The following is a 19058-nucleotide window of genomic DNA, read 5'->3' on the forward strand; positions in this document are numbered from 1 at the left end:
AACAAAATCAAAGAAGTAACATTAAGTTTTCAAGGAAATACTCCTTTTAAGAATAGATTACTGGGGTGGTAGGGGTATAGTTCAATGGTAGACTATGTGCTTAGCATGTGTAAATCTCTGGGTTCAATCCTTAATATATATATATATGGAACAGATTTAGGGAAATTGAATTCACTGTGTTTATGACTATAAAGTTGCTATGTGGCTCTTTTAATTCCTTCTGGATTTTCACTAATCTATGGAAATACTCATAGGTAAGAGAGGTTTTCATATAACCTCCTCCTATTTCTATCCCTTCCCATGAAGTCAGCAATAGTTAACAGTTTCATATGCATCTTCCAGACCTTTTTCTATTCATTCTCTCTCTTTCTCTCTCTCTCTCTTTCTCTCTCTCTCTCTCTCACACACACACACACACAAATTCATATACATATTCATCCTTAAATACACATATGTAATTTCAAAATCTAAATGGGACCCTGGTGTGTGTGCATGCATGCACACACACGTTACCATTGCTAGGACAAACTATCAGGCACCCACGCCTTTATTCTGGTTCACAGTTTCAGTCCATGGTTGGCAGCTTCCAGGTAGAGACCACATGGTGCAAGGGCCTGGCAGAGGAAAGTGACCTACAGCAGCTTGCAAGCAGAGAGAGGAGGTGCAAGGAGAGGAACACATTGCTCCACATCACGCTCCCAGCAACTCACCTCCAACAGGCCCCACCTCCTAATAGCACACTCAGCTGAGAACTCATCAGTGCATTAATGCATTTGTGGGTCTACAATTTATTTTTTCATTTTCTATCTTACAAACTTGACAGTGGCAAATTCTTTTTTAATGATGGCATAGCAATCATGGATACATCATGACATATGTAGATACAGCCTTTTCTCTACTGATGGATATTTAGATTTCTTTCTTTCTTTTGACTGCCTCTAACAATGAACTTTTATATCTCTGTATAGCTCACTTGTTTTAGGTCTCATTGACCAAAGCGAACCTACACCTCTTGTACATTTTTGAAATATATCCTTAATACTTGGAGGTTAAAGATTAGTAAGGGTCCAAGGATGCCTCCCAAGACTCCTGATTACTACTTAAGATAGACAGAGCCTACTGGGTTAAATGGGGTCAGTAAACATAATACTTCTACCAGAAAATTCGTATCATTTCTAGTTACCTTAATTTCCTAGATGTTATTAACATAAATGCTAATTCAGTAGCTATAAACTTGTATAAAAATCAGAAATGTTCAGACTCTGATGTCAGATAAATGAAAAAATAAAAAATACCATAAACTGTACACTACTAGTGATCACAGGATTTTAGATTAAAGCATCAGTGAGTTATCACTCTATACCCACAGGATGACAAAACTTGCAAGTGGAACGTGCCTGCATGAGTGATGACAATGGTCTGTTAACAGAAGGTACAAGTACCTTAGCTGTCTGCACCTAGGGTGCAGAATAAAAATACTCAAAGGAAGGAAGAGAGAAACAGAAGGGAGGAGAAAGCAATTTGCACTCAGGAAATCACATAGCATCTTTGCTTCTACAGAAATTCAGTGAAGTAAGTTTTCCTTACATTTGAATAACTCTTGGGTAAAATGGTTACTAATACCATAAATTTTCTCCAGGACCACAAGATAAAGAAATTCCAAGATTATACCCTGAGACTGTCTTCTTCATATTATTATGAACAATAAAGGTTATAATACTCTTTTCCTTTACCAACCAATAAGACAAAAATCAGAATGTGAAACAGTGAGCGGTAACATCCTTTCCTTTTCTATCATGCCAGAAGAATGAAAGCCACTAACCACGAGGCCAGAGCCTAGCACCCAAACTGTACCTTGATGATGCCCACCAGGGTCGTTTTCATCATTAAGATGCCTTCAGTGAAAATGGAAATAGCATGAGTAAGCTTGGCAACCTTTAATAAAGAAAAAGAGGTACATTGAAGGACTGCAGATAAAAGACTCATCACTTCTAAGGAAAGCTAGGTAATCGGCAAGTAGTCTTAGCACGGACAATGCTAACAGGAAATGAATATGTAGATTTAACAAGATCTCCAGTGTCCACGTGCCTTGGACAGAAATAAAGTCTTTGCCGTGTCAATAAAACACCACTGTTAGACACCCTGGGTGCCAGACAGAAGGTCCTCATCAGTCCTTTAACCTTGGAGAAGCACTTCCCTGCCTCAGGCTTCAGTTTTGCATGTCTAACATTTAGTAAGTACGGTTGCAGCCAGCCAGAAAAGGCCAGCTGTGACTCGGAGAGGGAATCTCCCCTTCATAGGGCCCCACATTCCTTCTAAGCAACACCAGGAGACACTGACAAGGCAGGCAGACGCTATTATTTTTAAGTCAGAATAAACATGAAATAACTGCTTAACAGTATAAATTCCTGACGTATGTTTTGAAGTTACATGAGAGAATGGGAAGCTGACGCTGGACATTACATTTTCAATTTTCACTTGACTCCTCACCTCTTTAAATTTCAAGTTCAGGGAGAAAGAAAAGCACCAGTGCTTAGTGAGAACAAGCTCTGAATTTGCTTAACTCTCAGATGGGCTTAGAAGTCTGGTTGTTGGCAATGGTTAATGGGACACAGATTATATTTGGCTGCTGGCTTGACATACAGATGGCTAAAATTTAACTATTTTTTCATTTTAAAATGGTGCAAAGGTATGCCCATACAAACACGCTGTTCTTCACTTTCAGTACAGCAGTGAATAAATTCACGAACTATCCAAAACTTTTATTATAGAATAGGCTTTGTGATAGATGATTCTGTCACACCTCAGGCTAATGTAAGTGTTCTGAGCATGTTTAAGGCAGGCAGAGAAAGCTATGATGTTCAGAGGTTAGGTGACTTAAATATATTTCAACTTAGGGTATTTTCAACTGATGAGAGCAATTCCATCAGTCCTGGAGGAGCTGCACACACAAAAAAGGAACATAAACATGAGACAAGTAGGTAACTGAGCCCAAGGAGAACAGGGTGGATTTACCAAGGTTGCTTAAAAGAGAAGTAACCAGCTGAGCTCCATTTCCCAGGCCTTCAATGACACCAGGAAAATGCCACGAATAAAGATGTGATTGTACTAAAATGGCAAATACACCGTGGCTGCCATTGAGAGAATAAGAGAACAAATTGGAATTGGTGTGGTGGTCCCCAGGGGATGGCAGGTGACACTGTCTGTCACACTTCATGGTGCTTAGTTTTCAATAACAAAAGACGGAAGTCAAGGAGACGCAGCACCTCATATCGTGGGCCGAGCTGAGCATAGTCCCTCAGCTTGTCTTTGTCCAAGCGGGTAGGCACTTCAATGATATCATGGGTCTGAAGCTTGATGATTTTCAGAAGAGACGTAAACATGCTTTCTGGGATGATCTGCAGGACCTTTAGTGACAGGGAAAGGAGGGGACACAACAGAACCTCCTTATTGCTTGTAGCTGACAAATACCAGGGCAAATGGCAGTATTAAGAAGGGACCAGAGTATACAAAGAGCAGTTTGTCTACATGAAGGGATGGTGAAAAATTTAACATTAATTGCTCACACACTATAAAGCTAATCCTTCTACAATGCTATGAGAAGATGCACCAATTCCTACATTGGGGTTCAATGATGTCAAATAATACCATGGGAGCATACTCAGCTAGGATGTGACACAGATTAATTTTCAACTCAGGCCTGTCTGGCTTCTTGCTCCATCATAAGTACAGAAATAAGGACCTAAATCCCCATGAAAATTTGAAATAGGTTCTGATGAGGATACGTTGGCTCTACGATTTGAAGAAGCTATGACAGCTTTTGTTTCTCAGTTTCTGCACCTGTAAAATGGAAGTTAATACCACCATTCAAAAAGGAGGTATAAAGTTATCTGAAAGTAAAAATATATCTGCATGCCCATAGTGGCAGTAAGACTATGTTTACTTTCAGTTATAGAAATTTCTGGAATCAAATTTTAAAAAGGGAAAGAGATACAAGTGTACTTTTTACAGGGCCTAAATGTACCTCTATATTTAAGATAATTGTTAGTCAATACCAGAGCACCTTGATGCATGGCCTACCTTTCTCACATAGGACACCAGTTCACCAGAGTAATACTGAGACACACTGAGAAGGTCAGGGCTATTTGCTTGATTAATACGAAGAAGGGGCAGGTCCAGGGCAGAGGCAAGCTAGAAGAAGAGTAACATATCTGTGTTTTGGGTTCAAAGAAGTCCCAGACATCTGTTTTTCCAGAAAACAGAATACAACAAAGTACTTGAGGTTACTCAATAGAAGGCAGCAACCATGAAACCTCACCCATATCACACGTAGTTTCTAACAGGACATGTTTAGGAATAGGACAGATACCGAAGATGGTGATGGCTCTCAGGTTGAGGTGCCTGGGCCCCCAGGAAGAGTATCACCTGTGACCCTGTCAGCCATACGTATTTCCCGGCCCTACCCAGGGGATGGAATCAGAAACATGGGGTGGGGCCACAGGCTGCACTGTGACAAACCCTCCTAGCCATTCTGATGCACGCTCTTCTCTGAGAGCCAATGCGCTAAGAAGAAAACCCCTCCTCTGGGAAAATGGGACATCCTGATGGCTGCACTGTGGGCCCCATTGATCTGAGACGCCATGGAGTATAAGAAGTGCCAGCACTTTCCGTACCACTCAGAAGGGAAGGAAATGCTGATAGTTGCACTACGCTATATAGCATCAACCACAAAGTCCACTTACGAGTACAGAGATGGCACAACATGAGAACAGGAGCACTCTGAATTGACAGGTCTCGTGAGTCCATAAGGAGATACCGGGTACATTATTGTTTGTTCACGACGCGCTGAAATCCCCTTGAGAGGCAGGCCCTGCCTATGCTGTTTGCCAGGATTCTCTAAGCTTTAGAGCACACACTGTAGCAGAGGCTGGACTAAAAATTTCTAAAAAGTTAACTCGCCTAACATGCAGGAGGCCCTGGATTTGATCCCCAACACAGCCAAAAAGGGAAAGAAAAAGGGTTTCATCCATATTTAGGAAATGAAGGAGCCAAAGGACTCACATTTTTGGTACACAAATAAAACAATTTTTAAAAAATCAATGTATTATTTCAAAATAATACTCTGTCCATTTCTGAGTTTTTATGTTTTGGAGGTACAGGGGAGTGAATTCAAGGCCTTGGCACTGAGCTACAGCCCTGTCCCCTTTTGTTTTTCATGCTGAGATATCACTAAGTCTCTTAAGTTGCCCAGGCTGGACTCAAAGTTGCCATCCTCCCGCCTCAGCCACCCAGAGTGCTGGGATTACAGGCATGTCCCTCCACACCTGGCTTATTGGCATCTTTTGAACCCATGGTCTCATGGAAAAACTGCTGACAATTTTCAGTCCATAAAAATACTTAAATTGTCCAGTTTCCTAAAAGGAGGAAATCTCGGCCTGATGTATGAATGACACGAGTACGAAAGCCAGTTCTTTCCTTGTAACAGAAAAGTGACCTCACTGCTGTTTGCTTACCTTTAGGAATGTGGCTCTGAGTTTGGTAACCATGGATGGGTTTACCCTTATGCTTTCTTGCATGATGGATGTGAAACTGTAAAAAGAAACAAATGCTAAGAAGATGTTCCTAGTTGCCCTCAACACGGGCAAAGTCAGCCCTTTCACATTACCTGTCAATTAACTGCCAAGCAAAAGAGAGGTCACCAACGATCTGCATGGTGATCAGGACCTCCTCTTTAATGTTGATCGTCCTGATCATCTGGTGGAGAAACTTGCGAGTATCAGCGAGAAACTGACACACCTGCAGATGTGACTCCAGCTGGTGAAATTCCTGAACCTGTGTTGCACAAAAATGTTTAGTTTAAAGAATTCTGAGGGGCCTCAGTGGTGCTCTCTTTTCTCTGAAAAACACTCCAAATAAAGCACATTGCTATCTCTTGATAAAATTTTTATTGCAAATTATAATTTCAGAAATACATAAGCCAAGTCGAAAAGTGCACACATTTTTAGGATGGTCTTTTACACATTGCTACAAGTAAACACTCTCATTTTCCATTTTGTTAAAAATAAACATATATTGGAAAATCTTACTTCTGAAGATATGCATCATTGCTAAAAAAAAAAAAAAAAAAGTACAATTTAGGGGCTGGAGCATGGCTCAGTGGTAAAGCACTTGCTCAGGATGCGTAAGGCCCTGGGTTCCATCCCGAGCACAATACATACACACACATACATACAGGTTATACACAACCATTGTGTTCGTACTTGTATATTATTAAGTTTTTCTGGTTACTCTTTAATGTCAAACAATGCTTCAACAATGTTCTGAAATTCTGATGTCTATAACTCAAGAAGCCTGGGTTATATGTCAAAATAAGTAAGGCAAAAGACAGAAAGTATCAGAGGCTAACAAAGCTGTTGGTAGTTGTACAACAGACTAGAAAATTCTCCAATGAAGTGAAATAGAGTGTAGTTATACAACTGTTGTGGAAAGAGAAAATGTGGTATGCTAACATGGGGCACTAGGCTGTGTTGTCACTTACACAGATCATCCTAAAAACCTCCAAGAAATAACAAATAAGAAAGTCTGCCAGATGAAAAAGTATTAATTATATCTCTGAAAATATAGTCATACCATTGGGTAGGGTTATGAATACTATTTTAAATAAAGTCTATAGTTATTGTTCTCATGCTATACTTTCCATTTTAAGCCTATTTAAAAAAAAAATTGAGAATTTTAGCTGGGTGTGGCACTGCACGCCTATAATCCCAGTACTAGGGAAGCCAAGGCAGGAGGATTATCAGGAGTTCAAGGCCAGCCTGGACTACATAGTGAGACCCTGTCTAAAAAGGAAAAAGAAAAATTTAAGAGTGGTGAGGTATAATCACTGGGGTACCATCATTTTTAAGTAAATAAAAAAAAAAAACCCTATTTTTTCAAAAAAAGCATATGATCACTGGGCAAATATTTTCATTTTTGAGTATTTATTTCTACCTTTTATACATATTTTACAAACCTAAAAAAGCGTGCACACAATTTTATTTTTACCTCCTTATCACTGATTTCCCGATGTTCCTACATTGTTCTCAGGGTTCTTATTCTAAGACAGCATGTTTCCTCAAGTTGAAACGCCACGCTTCTCCGCTGTCAATCTACTGATGCTGCTCACTTGCTGATTTGTCCAGTTTTAGGACACTACATACAATGGTGCAATGAGTAAATTAATGTGCATTGCTTTTGCTTCTAGTGAAATTGTCTTAGGTATATTTTTAGGAGCAAACTATTGCATGGGTCCTAAATATGATTCTTGATTCAAAACCAATTCAAAGAAGACTTTCCTTACCTCCTCCAGAGCCTGTATTAGTTGCACAGTTTTTCTGCCTGCAGCAGTGGAATCATCATAATTTAAAGACAATATCTGTTTTGAGATCTCTCTGAACCAAGCTTGAAGATTTTCTATTAACACAGAAAAAGGAAAAACTAAAATCCAGAATTCCTATGGCTGTGGCTTTGAATTTAATTAAGTCATCTCTTACAAATCCAGTTCTCATTCATAGACTTTTTATTATGCACCCAACACTGCTTCTAGGAATTCTCCGAACTACAATAAAAATGTCTGGACATGTGCCTTTGCAGGACAGATTAACTTACTACATAAATAACTTCGTCTAAAATGCTTGGCAGAAAAGGCTTGAAGGCCCATGTGGCACTGTAATCCACAAGGACAAGGTGCTGGTGGCCGGGGAGAGGCATCAGAAATGATGGGGTGACAGCTACGGAGAGTGGTCTGCAGAGGTGAGGAGAGGCAGAGATGAGGAAGGGTGCTCTGTCCAAAAGGAGGCTTCTGGCAAGGATGACAGTGGTCAGATTTCCCCATCAGGTCAACATGGAACCTAATCCTTGAGTTTGATTTGGTTCTTATCTAATTCAGTTTGCGACCAGAATCACAGAAAGAATTAAGTTCATGAACACAACCACCAGTGCACATGCTTATTCCACAAGGTTGTACGATAAAATGAAAAGAATTTGTAGAGGTACTTCTTAAGCTGAAATAAACTGTGTAGCCAAAAAAAAAAAAAAGTGTAAAACGTGCATGCAAATGATCGGAAACAAGGCTGGCGTTTATGAGAAACTAAGAGAGACAATAGAGAGCCTGATTCTAGACTGCTGATCTGGTCAGACTATAATAAATGGCTATTATTTTTTGCTTTTTCATCACAGTTTGGTGACTTGTAAAACATGATGCCCACTCACATTACATCGTTATAAACTGGCTGGCTTTTTAACTAGGAATACTAGTAAGTATACTTTGGGAACATATTTTAGATGTACCAAACAGCATCAAATAAATTCACAAAGCCAATATACAATAATCATAAGCTCCTACTGATTAAAAATAGTTAATTTTTTAAATAAAAAGCTACACTATGAACAATTCTACTACATAGTTAACTTTCCTGGAAATAGATCTGATAGTTAAGACAAGCATTTAAAAAGTTTAATTTGTCATCTTAAAATTATAAATGGTCTATCAGAGTTATTTGAAAAGTTCTTATCTACGAAAATTTGAAGCAATGCCACAACTTTCCTATCAATTTCCTAAAATAAGTAGGATGAAAATCAATGCTTCCTTTCCAAAACAGTCTTTGGGTTTCCTCTTCTGCCACTAGATGGCAGGTGCATGGGACAAGAACAGAGGAAAATAACAATCTTAAGTATGATCTATATTGGTAGTTATTAATATTCTTAGGTGACATCAGCCTCTGAAAAGCCCACAAGAACTATACACCCTTTTCTGCTCCGGTAAATGCACATAAACTGACACATGAGTTGTGCATACCGTGGGGTTAGGGCAGAGTATGACTAAGCTGTGTCTATGAACCAGAGTTTTTAAGAACCCCTGGTTTAGCCTGACCTCACATTTCAAAGGTAAGACAAGAATCCTTAAGTCCAGAGTGGATTCAAACACTCACTGCCCAAGAGAGCACAGGGCACCAGGCAGCCTGAAGCAAACCTCAGCTCTTCACTGCACTGCAGCACTGGGACGATGTCACAAGCAGACGATGACAGAAACATAAGGCCTTTTCACTTGGCCAGTTTCTAAAGTGTCAAACCACCTGTACAAGTGCAGCACTTCAAACACACCAATACTCCGCCACAGTAATTACCATTTTTCTCCACCCTGGTGAGGGGCTTCACTCCTGAAAAGACATCGGCCAGCTCAGTCATCCGCTCTGAGCTCTCCTTCTTATAATGCTCCCATTTGGCCTGCTTTTCTGAAAGCATTTGTTTGAACATCTGTTGAAGAGAAAGACAAGACCGAAGGGAAAATCCTGGTCATGCAATTTATAGAAGAGGCCCTGAATAAAACCCGATTTTTAAATAAAATTATTAAAAAATGAATGTTGGCCCATTCCTGTATTACACAAATTGATGGGCAAAATGATACCACCTCTAAACCCATGGTTCTCTGACCAACTGCACAAAAGCACAACCTGGAGCGTTTGGAAATTTTCAAATTCCCACACTTGACTCCTAAAAATTTGGTTCAGGTCTTGGTAGGGCCAGAAAACAGCATTTTAGTGTGAGTTTAAATTTGTGACAAAAGTCACAAATTGGCTTTTCTAGGCTACAATTTTTCCAATACCTACTTAATCAAGGAAGATTTGGGTATCATCCTGCCAGATTACAGGGGTAGGGACAGAGCTTCCTGCTGGTTAGATTATACAGAAATTCTGTTCAATAATTCACTCCTTCATAAAACTTAAACCTTATCTTGGGATTACAGGTAAGTACCACCATGCCTGGCTCAGACTTCCTATCTTGTACAATAGAGTTTGGGAGGGCAGATGGCCCTTGAATTTGGAAATGCAGGCATATAGAGATGAGGAGAGATACAAGTCTAATTACTGTGTTTACAAAAGAGTCAGAAGGTGATTCTACAAAGGTTGGGGTGTGAGGTAGGAAAAAGGAAAACACAGGTTAAAGAACCAAACTGAAATGTCAGAAATTCAAATCTGTCATTTTTGTGCCTGATTTGTGTTGGGTAATTTTCTTCTTTCTTTCAACTAGAGTTTTCTCCTCATGATAGGCTGGTGCCCCAAAGGCTGTCTCGCTTCCTCTCTGCCTGAGGAGACAGGAGGAGGCTGCCCACACTGGTCTGGCAGAGCCCAGAGAACAGGGTGAGGGTTAGAAATGCAGGCTTGGCACTCAGGTGGCTCAGACCTATCCGTTTCCAGTCAACAGCGCTGAACTAACTACAGAGGGCCAGTCTGCAGTGCTGTGGTTCTGGATTCTAATGGCCCATGGGCGTTCTTCCTGGGTGGCAGCTCACTTGCCTCCGACCAACAGACTCCTATAGTGCCTGACGCTCCTGACCTCTTGGCTGGTTTCCTCTTTTTTCCCAGTACACCCTGGGATCCTTGATGTCAGGGACATGCCTTGATCTTTTAAAACTCCTAATACCTCACTGGCAATAACGTAGGTATTCAATACTTATTTGTTAAGAAAGAAAACATTAAAATTACTAAATAGATCAAAATTGGAAAAATCACTGAAAGCACCTAGTGTACACATTAGCATTGTGTTAATAACCAATACCTACCTTTTCTGACCACTTGGGGAAGAGAGTACCCTCACACACCTAGAGGGTAAAGCAGAACCTGGTATGTCTCAAGCAAATTGAGACAAAGTGAGGACTGGCTCTGGGTGGACATCAGCATGTGGGGCTAGTTCCTGAGCCCACCTAATCCAAGTGTCCAAGGCACTAGTTATAAAAGCTGGGCACACTGAGGTATCCTCCATTCTTATTTTGCCCCTACAGGATTCTTTAGGGTAAGACTAACTTTGGGATTTCCCTTAGTAAGCTCACATTCCTCGAAGTCCTTCAGACCACCTTGCGAAATGCAAATCACCCACCCTACTCAACCCTTTCCTAGTAGGTCCCCTTGGCTGGCAGAACACAGATAAACCTTGCGAGGCCCATCATGGATGGCTCCTGCCTGTCTCAGCATCACTTCCAACCACCTTTCTGTCGCCTTCTCCCCCGCAGCCAATGGGCCTTCCAGGCCTTTGACGGTCATGCTCTTCCCTATCCTACAGCACTTACTCACACAGTTATGACAATGGGGGCATGTTCTGTACAATGTGTGGTCAGTTGATTTCTCACTGTTACAACACTGTATCTGCATGAACTAAGATGGCTACAATGTCACTAAATGATATACTCTTACCCACTCACCATGGTGTATTTGGTTTGTTGTTGACTGAAACAGTGTATGGTGCCTGGCTGTAGCCCTTTTTCTCCCTGGGATGGTCTCTGGAATGCTCCCCACTTTGTCTAGCTAACTCTGACACATTCTTCTCCAGTCCCTTCAGAGACTCTTACTTCTGTTCTCAGGGAAGTCTCCAAGGTAGGACAAGATCCTCTGTTTTAGGCATTCAGAGAATTGTGTTCCTTCCCTTCAGAGCACAGAGCTCATTTTGCGTGTATATTTTCGTGGGTGTGATTCTCTGATTAATGTTCGTATTCCTCATTAGACTATAACCTGCATAACCTTTGCACTTTCCCCATCACTATATCCCAAAGACGATATGCAGTAAGTGCTGGCTGAATGTCTAATCCTGTCCTTTTTAAAAATAACAACTATTTTATGCAGCCAGAATGTGTAGCTTAAACCAACAGACATAGCAACTAAATCTTAATCTCTTTCTTAAAAGTACTTTTAAACATTAAAAAAAACCCTAAGACTTTGGTGATTATTCATTCAGTATTTTTACCTCTTTGAGTATGAACTCAAACTGTGCAGTATCCAACAGCAGCTGGAAGAGGATCTTGGGATTGTACCTAGAGTCGGTTAGAATCTGGTCCTTGATTTGACGAAGGCGTTTGTTGTTTGGGTCACAGGCTAGAAATATGAAGAAAATATGTATAAATTAAGATGAAATCTTAAGTACTTTGCTTCACTTTAAGCATTTAAAAAGTACTAAGCAAAATATTTACCAAAACAGTGGTGACAGAGTGAATCTATGCTAAGGAGGACAGCCAAACCTGACATGGAACGTTACTCCCTGACACACTGTTGAATGAAAACAGTGTTCCTAAAGTTCGTAAGTGTTCTGGGATTGGCTTTTAGCAAGTGCCTAATTAACTGGGAGTGCATCACAGGAGGATGGCCTTCTTAGTTCCTGTCTACTTGGACCTGCTTCTGGTGTAGACACTGACTCATGCCGTTTGGCTGTGGACAGGCAGGCTGAGGATGCTGTCCTTAGAGCTGTTTGCAGGTGGACTCTGCACAGGCACCTGAGAACCTGGCTTTTGAGACGAGCGGTCACCACTCTGAGAACTGAGAATGATGCTCTGTGCTGACACTGTCTGCAAAGACAAGGCCCACCCCTACCTTTCTCTGAGGTCTGGACTCTCGTGGAGGCAGGGGAGGCACTGCCTACGGATCAGCCCTGGTAAATATGTGGACGCTGAGTCTAACAAGCTTGCCTGGTTGTAACGTTTCTCACGTGTTGACACAACTCACTGCTAGGGGACTTAAGCAGGTCCTGTGTGACTCAACTGGGAGAGGACCCTTGCAAGCTAGTGCCTGGTTCCCTCCGGACTTCACCCGTGTGTCTTTTTCCATTGTTGATTTTGCTTTTGCAAGGATTAAATGACAGCCATAATTATTATCAGACACTGAATCTCCCAAGTCCTTTGAATCTGAAAACTTGGGTGGCCCTGGGGACTGCCTGACACAACAGGGAAGCAGGGTTACCCACCCAAAGATGTGGTCACTTGGAATGGGCAGTAGAACTCTGGCCATCCAGCTCTTTGCGAAGGCCAAGGGCATGGCGGGGACTCCATGCTCCCTGGATGATCCACTATCCAGGCACTGGAGCTTCAGACAACTAAGCAAGGTCACAGAGCTTGGCAGTGATTGAGCCATGGACAAAACAGCAGTTGGCCCCACTCTCAGCTTGCTCTATCAGCTGCCAACCACAGCCATTCCAAATAAAATAAATGGTAAGTTAAAAGGAAAGTAAAGCATAAAAAAAAACTTTGTTTTTTGATGTTTGCTGAGACTGATTTACAGGGTCAAGAATAAAATAGGATGAGGCAGAAATACTTATAAATTCAATCTGTCTAGATCTAGACTGTAAATAAGGTCAAATTAAAAATGTTAAGGTAACAGACATTGTCCCCAAAGTTCCCAGCTGAGTAGAGTCCAAGGTCTGTGGTACTTGCACTAGTATTTCACATGCACACTCAGGCTTGCTCTCCCATGTACAGCCGGGGTGTCTAGCAGGACAACAGACACTGTAAGAGCATGTACCATGAGGCCGTATGCTCTCTGTTACAAGAGAATATACCATGGGCATTTGGGTGCCTCCGTTATGGTGACACCTGTATGGTGAGGCCATTTCATGTATCGATTTCTAAGCTACTCCATCAGCATGGGATTTTGACAACCTGTGAAAGTTTTTGTAGAAAACCCCAGAGTTCTGATTTCTCATGCATTTTCCAGAACTACCTGGGAAGAAATAATTGGAACTGGTAACACTGACTCTACAAAGAGAAAATTTCCAGCTTCACATTTTTCTAACCGTAAAACCAATAAGAAAACCAAAACCAAACGCCGGAGTTCTAGTCACTTCTATATTCACCCTACTGCCAGAGCCTGGAAAAATGCGTCCAGAAGGCCACTAGGAGGCAGTGTGGGCATCTGTCAGCCTTTGTGCACCAGGACTGAAAGCCAGAGATGCTAAATAAGCAAGTACTTTTCCCATGTCTGACTCACACCCAGATAGGCAAATTGTTTGCTTCTGGTAAATTATCTCTATGCAATTAGGTCAGGCAATGGCCAGGCACAAGAATGGAAAACAGATGTGGCTGAAGATAAAAGCCGAGGTTAGCCCTGGCAGGGGTGCAGATCTGGAGACCCGACTGTCAGGCACCATCACACAGAGGATGGAGCTCAGGCTGAGTCACGAGAAAACCACAGCTATTTTTACAACAGGATAAAGTGAGGGCCTGGCTGTTTAAATGCTTGTAAATGGAAGAGTTTTGGTAGAAAAGATTATAAGCTGAGTCAGGGTAGTACAATCCTGAAACTAGAACTGGAGTTCATGTGAAAGATAAACAGCTAATTTAAAACAGATCAATTAGATGCTTAAAAGCCATGGTATTCACACTGGGTGATTTGTAGGTGGATCTGGGCCAACAAGCAAAGGGGTGCAAAAACCTGGAAAGCAACACTTGTGGGAAAGGTTCAAGGAGCTGGAGAGAAGGCAGAGGAGAAATGACACACATGTTGAAGGCAGGAAGGGTGAGGAGGTTACACTGCTACTTTTGCCGCTTTCCACTGCCAGGAAGTGGAGACGGCTGGTAGCTAGAGGGACTGGGAAGAACACATTGAGGGAAGAGTTGTGAGGTTGGGGCTACTGCGTTATGTAGGGGGCTACCGAATAATCGTGTGGATGGTTTTAGTGGCACAATCTCATCCAAAAAAAGAAGTGAGTGCCTGTCTCAGCAGGTCCTCCAGAAAAGTTAGGTGAAGTTAAGATAAAAAGAGAGGGCTTTGCCAGGCTGCTGAGTGACACAACTCTCAGGAGGAGAATCAGTCCTGGATGAACCAATTCGTTAATTACACTTGATGAAACATTTACTGTGGATAAAGAACTGGCCATCTCTGAACAAGCTCAGGATTGTTAGTTCAGTCTACTCATTTCTCTACCATTAAAGCAGTCACTGCTTTACGGGTTCCATGGAAATGATTCACACATTCTATGAACTCTATGAACTTGGTGGTCAAACTGTATAGACAGAAAGTCTCAAAGGTCTCTGCTTTTTCTACACAGAAAAGGTTGGGGCTGAATCTTCCTGAAGTGAGCACTTTAGTCTGGTCAGGTCCTAAACTCAGGGAGCCCATATTTTCCTGTACTTCTAAAATCATACCATTGATTCAATACTTCTAGAATTTCTTCTGGTTTTTACCTCATCTTACTAAGGGCCTGGCCAGCTCCTGACTCGTGGATGGAGCCTTGTCTGAGCCCCCCGTTTCTCCACCCCAAGCAATGCTTCCCTCCCTACACTGGACTCACACCACACTTAACACACCTGGCTTACTTACTGCCTGGACCTTGTGTCAGTTGCCTATGGCTGTGCTAACATATTAGCACACACTTAGTAAATTAAAACTATGCACAATTATTCTCTTACATTTCAAAGGTGAGAAATCTAAAACAGGGCCCACTGGAGTATATTCTGCAAGCATACACTAGGGGAAACTGCTTTTCTTATCTTCTTCAGCCTCTAAAGGCTGCCTCCATTCCTTGGCTTATGGCCCCTCCCATCTTTAAGGGCAGCAATGGCTACTCATGTCCTTCTCTTGGTGCATTTCTCTGGGTCTGACTCTTCTGCTTTTGTTCTCTTGATTCAAGGACCCTTGTGGTTGTATGAGCTCCACTGGAATAATCCAGTAATACTTTAAAGTCAGCTGAACAGCAACCTCTTCAATGTAACATGTGTACAGGCCAAAGAGATTAGGGTATGGATATCTTTGTGAGGGTGGTTGGGGAGGAATTATTCTGCCTACTGAAGATCCGCAGCTACCTTTTTTTGTATGTATATACCTTATCTCCTCAATCCAGTCAATGACAAGTACCTTCAACATGAGACCTAAACATCCTCAGATTCCGCAGCACCCGACTTTTCCAAGTTGACACAAAAAAGGTTGAAAGAGCAACTTGATTCTCATCCCAGGACTCTTTCCCTGCTAAACCACTTTGCTTCCTGAAGTAGATCTTAATTCTGAAACATTTTCTATGGAGCAATGTAATGGTTACCCTTTTCGTGTGTTACCTGAGTCTGCTGTGTGAAGCATCAGCCACCGGATGGCCACATTGCAGTCGCGCAGGCAGTTGAGGAGTTTTGGGATATTGTCCAGAACCATCTCCTCCCTTAAATAACCTTCTTTCAGAAACTGCTGTGCTTGAGCATGCACTCTTTCTCTGACAGTAGCATACCTGCTTGCCTTTGAAAATTAAAAAAAAAACTAGAATTATATTGTATTAAAAATATTTATCTTCAAAACAAACCATATTCAATTAAATCCCTAGATAAATAAGCCAACTTGTCTTCCTTCTCTCCTGCCCTCATTCCTTCCTTCCTCCCTTCCTTTCCTTTCAACAGTAACATTTCTACGTGACACGAGTAACATATGGACTATAGTTCTAACACTAAAGAGCAACTGGTTTACTAAACATCTCTGGAAAGAGCACTATACTTAATGGTCTGAGAACAAGTCTTAGAGTTGGTGACTGAACCACTGGTGTGACTTTACGTTTAACCTCTGCATAGTGGTTTGTTCACATGTCAAACGGAGAATTGGACTGGGTGGTTCCTCAGATCCGTCCCTTTCCTAACTTGATAACAGAGAAACAGACAGAAGCCCAACTGCCTGTTGTTGATATTATCACTGAAAATGAAGCATAACAAAGCAGACACATGAAAAAGATCAGACTTCTACAGGTATATGAAGCTTAACAAAAAAAATCCCTTAGAATATCATTACTGAATTCTCAAACCAGCCTTTTAGATATTTGGTTATTCTGTACTACTAAAGACTCAAATGTTAAACATCACTGACCTAGCCAAGTTAGTTTAAAACTATGCAAAAGCTTCAAAAATGTCATAAATGTTTGGAAAGGGGTTTTAGTAATGAAAAATTAATGCTTTGATATCAGTAATTATGGAAGTGCCACTTACTGTAATATATTTCTAGGAGACATGCCAACACTGAAATTTTGTGCATTATTTATATAACTCAATTTATTTGAATAAAACATGATAAAATTTTTGGAGTCAATACTGTTCTATCCACACAGGAAACTCCGCAACTCTGGCAGTGAAGCTGAGAAATAATCGTCTAGGAATATCAGGTATATATCCCAATAACAGAATTTATTTTTATGCTTTTATTAGTCAAATATTTCCTCTGCCTTGTGTCCTTACAGATGATAGCCATTTAACTTAAAAATGAATGTGTTAAGTCTTATTGCTTAAATAAGCTAAATAACACATCAGGAATGATGACTTCAACATGTAGTGACAGAATCTTCTCTAGGTTCAGTTACCATCGTTGGCATTCATCCTACTGATGAAAACACATTAATTCCAGCAATTGGCAAAACTAACTCGGTCCATACGACACTGTGTAAGGAAGATAAACAAAGTCAATGAGGACTATACATTCACTATACTGACTTGTCTTAGGATATCAAATAGCCTTAGGACCCAAGTCTCTAATTTATTATACACAGAAGTTAAAAACCTTTACTTGTGTGTTTTTTTCCAGTGTACAAAATATACCTTCTATTATAAATGTCTATGCAGACATTTTCCAAATTTCTTAGAAAAGCTACTTAGGTCAATTCCTACTTCATAATCCTGGCTTGCAGTTATTAAACCTCCCTGGTTAGGTAAAACTTACCTGTTCTCTGATGTTTGAAAGGTCCAGGGTGTTGTTTAAAGCAGTTTTTGCAGCTTTGTAAGGTTCCCAAGCTTCTGCCAGGTTCACTGTGATCCCCATGTAAACACTAATTACCTGAAAGAGAACACACTCACTCAGTACTGTCTACCACTACTCACTTCAGGGTGGGGGTGGGGTTGGGAAAAGGTGAAACTATAGATACTGCCCTCTTTCCAGGTTAAACTCTTATCAGTGAAAACCCCAGGACTTTCCAAATACATAGATAAGGACACTTCCTTATGAGCACTTTGCAACAAGAGTGACAAGGGTGCTACTTAGGGAAAAATAAGCAAAGCAGTTTTCCTTTCAAACTGCTGTCCTTTAGCTTCTTAGATGAAGAAAAATGAAAAGGAACAAAAAAGCAGTGACTTTGACTAAAACAGAGGTTTTCCTAAACATTTTTGTCTTTGAATGCTCTTAAAAGTTACTGAAGACTCCTAGATTAAAAAAAAATCTATTAATATTTCTCATGTTATACATTAAAACTTGAAATTTAAATTTAAAATCATAACAAACCCATTCCATGCTAATGTAAGTATTTTTCAATAATAAAAACACTGGTGTTGTCTAAAAACATTTGTAAGAAGGGTGGAGTGACACTGGTTTACATTTTTTCTAGTGTCTGTAACATTTCTTCTTTGTGAGTCCCTGAGATTTTGAGTACATGGAGTGCATACAAATTATGACTCAGTTCACCTCAGTATTCTATTTAACAAGTGACCTTTATCTCTCTTAATGTTTTTCTTTGGCTTTCTCCATTGTGTTATATTTTTTCAGTAGTATATACGTTTAGTTTATTTTTTTGCTTGGAATTTGCATGACATCTTTGCTTTTGATCCTTTTATGCTACAAGGTATGTGATAGGGTGTTTTTTATTTGTTTATTTTATTTAGGTTTTTTAGGTATGTATCTTACAGGCATCAAAATGGATTTGACTTTTTCTTAACACTGGGTATGCTTGTAACTATAGTGTTACAGTCAAAACTTCTTTAATATGCGTTGTTACCATGAAGGAAAATTATCAGTTTTCCTCTTGATGCTCAACTCCAAGCTCAGGAGCATGACTCATGAGTGGATAGGGACAATCACCAATTAATTGGAGGTTGTTCTCACACTGGCAGTAAATGAAAGGGTCTCTCATAACAGATAGTTAATGTGATTCAGTAGTTGTGATTCAATAGTTAAGAAGTAGAACAAGATCTTCCTACCTGAGCATATGAACTGATTCATTACTCTTGGTAAAATCTTCTTGTGCAGGAAAAACATTTCATATACACTAAGTATGTTAAATTTTATTCCTTAGGAATATTTTTAAGTCAAACAAAGTTTAAAGTTACAAGCATATCCCTGCAGTCACATAAATCTCAATGTGCCCACCATGGCTACCTTATAGGTAAAACTTATGTAAGTTAGACAGCTTTTCACAAAATGACAAATGAGATCAATTTTGCTATTTTAGATTCACAAAATGGCTTAGAATCATCAAATAGAAAGGCATTTTAAAAATCTGCATGTAATTAGTTGCATTCTCAGTAATAAAAT

The 19058-nt window shown here is 40.5% G+C and overlaps 1 protein-coding gene across 5 annotated transcripts in view; it reads right to left on the reverse strand.

Moving 5' to 3' along the window:
- The window catches only part of Kiaa0196 (KIAA0196 ortholog), a 53282-nt gene that overhangs the window by 19033 nt on the left and 15191 nt on the right, over positions 1-19058 (reverse strand). For 3 of the 5 annotated variants that reach the window (XM_005397982.2, XM_005397983.2, XM_005397985.2), the window contains 10 exons: positions 17478-17591; positions 15848-16019; positions 11776-11903; positions 9165-9294; positions 7340-7452; positions 5666-5832; positions 5514-5589; positions 4081-4191; positions 3267-3407; positions 1855-1935 (listed from right to left, as the gene is read on the reverse strand). In XM_005397982.2, the coding sequence (XP_005398039.1) occupies positions 1855-1935; positions 3267-3407; positions 4081-4191; positions 5514-5589; positions 5666-5832; positions 7340-7452; positions 9165-9294; positions 11776-11903; positions 15848-16019; positions 17478-17591 (1233 nt within the window). The remainder of the gene's footprint in view (positions 1-1854; positions 1936-3266; positions 3408-4080; positions 4192-5513; positions 5590-5665; positions 5833-7339; positions 7453-9164; positions 9295-11775; positions 11904-15847; positions 16020-17477; positions 17592-19058) is intronic. The other 2 variants (XM_013521306.1, XM_013521307.1) reach the window with 2 other exon arrangements.

The sequence above is a fragment of the Chinchilla lanigera genome, unplaced genomic scaffold, assembly GCF_000276665.1.
Source record: "Chinchilla lanigera isolate Chin_1 unplaced genomic scaffold, ChiLan1.0 scaffold00060, whole genome shotgun sequence".
In the NCBI taxonomy this organism is placed as follows: domain Eukaryota; kingdom Metazoa; phylum Chordata; class Mammalia; order Rodentia; family Chinchillidae; genus Chinchilla; species Chinchilla lanigera.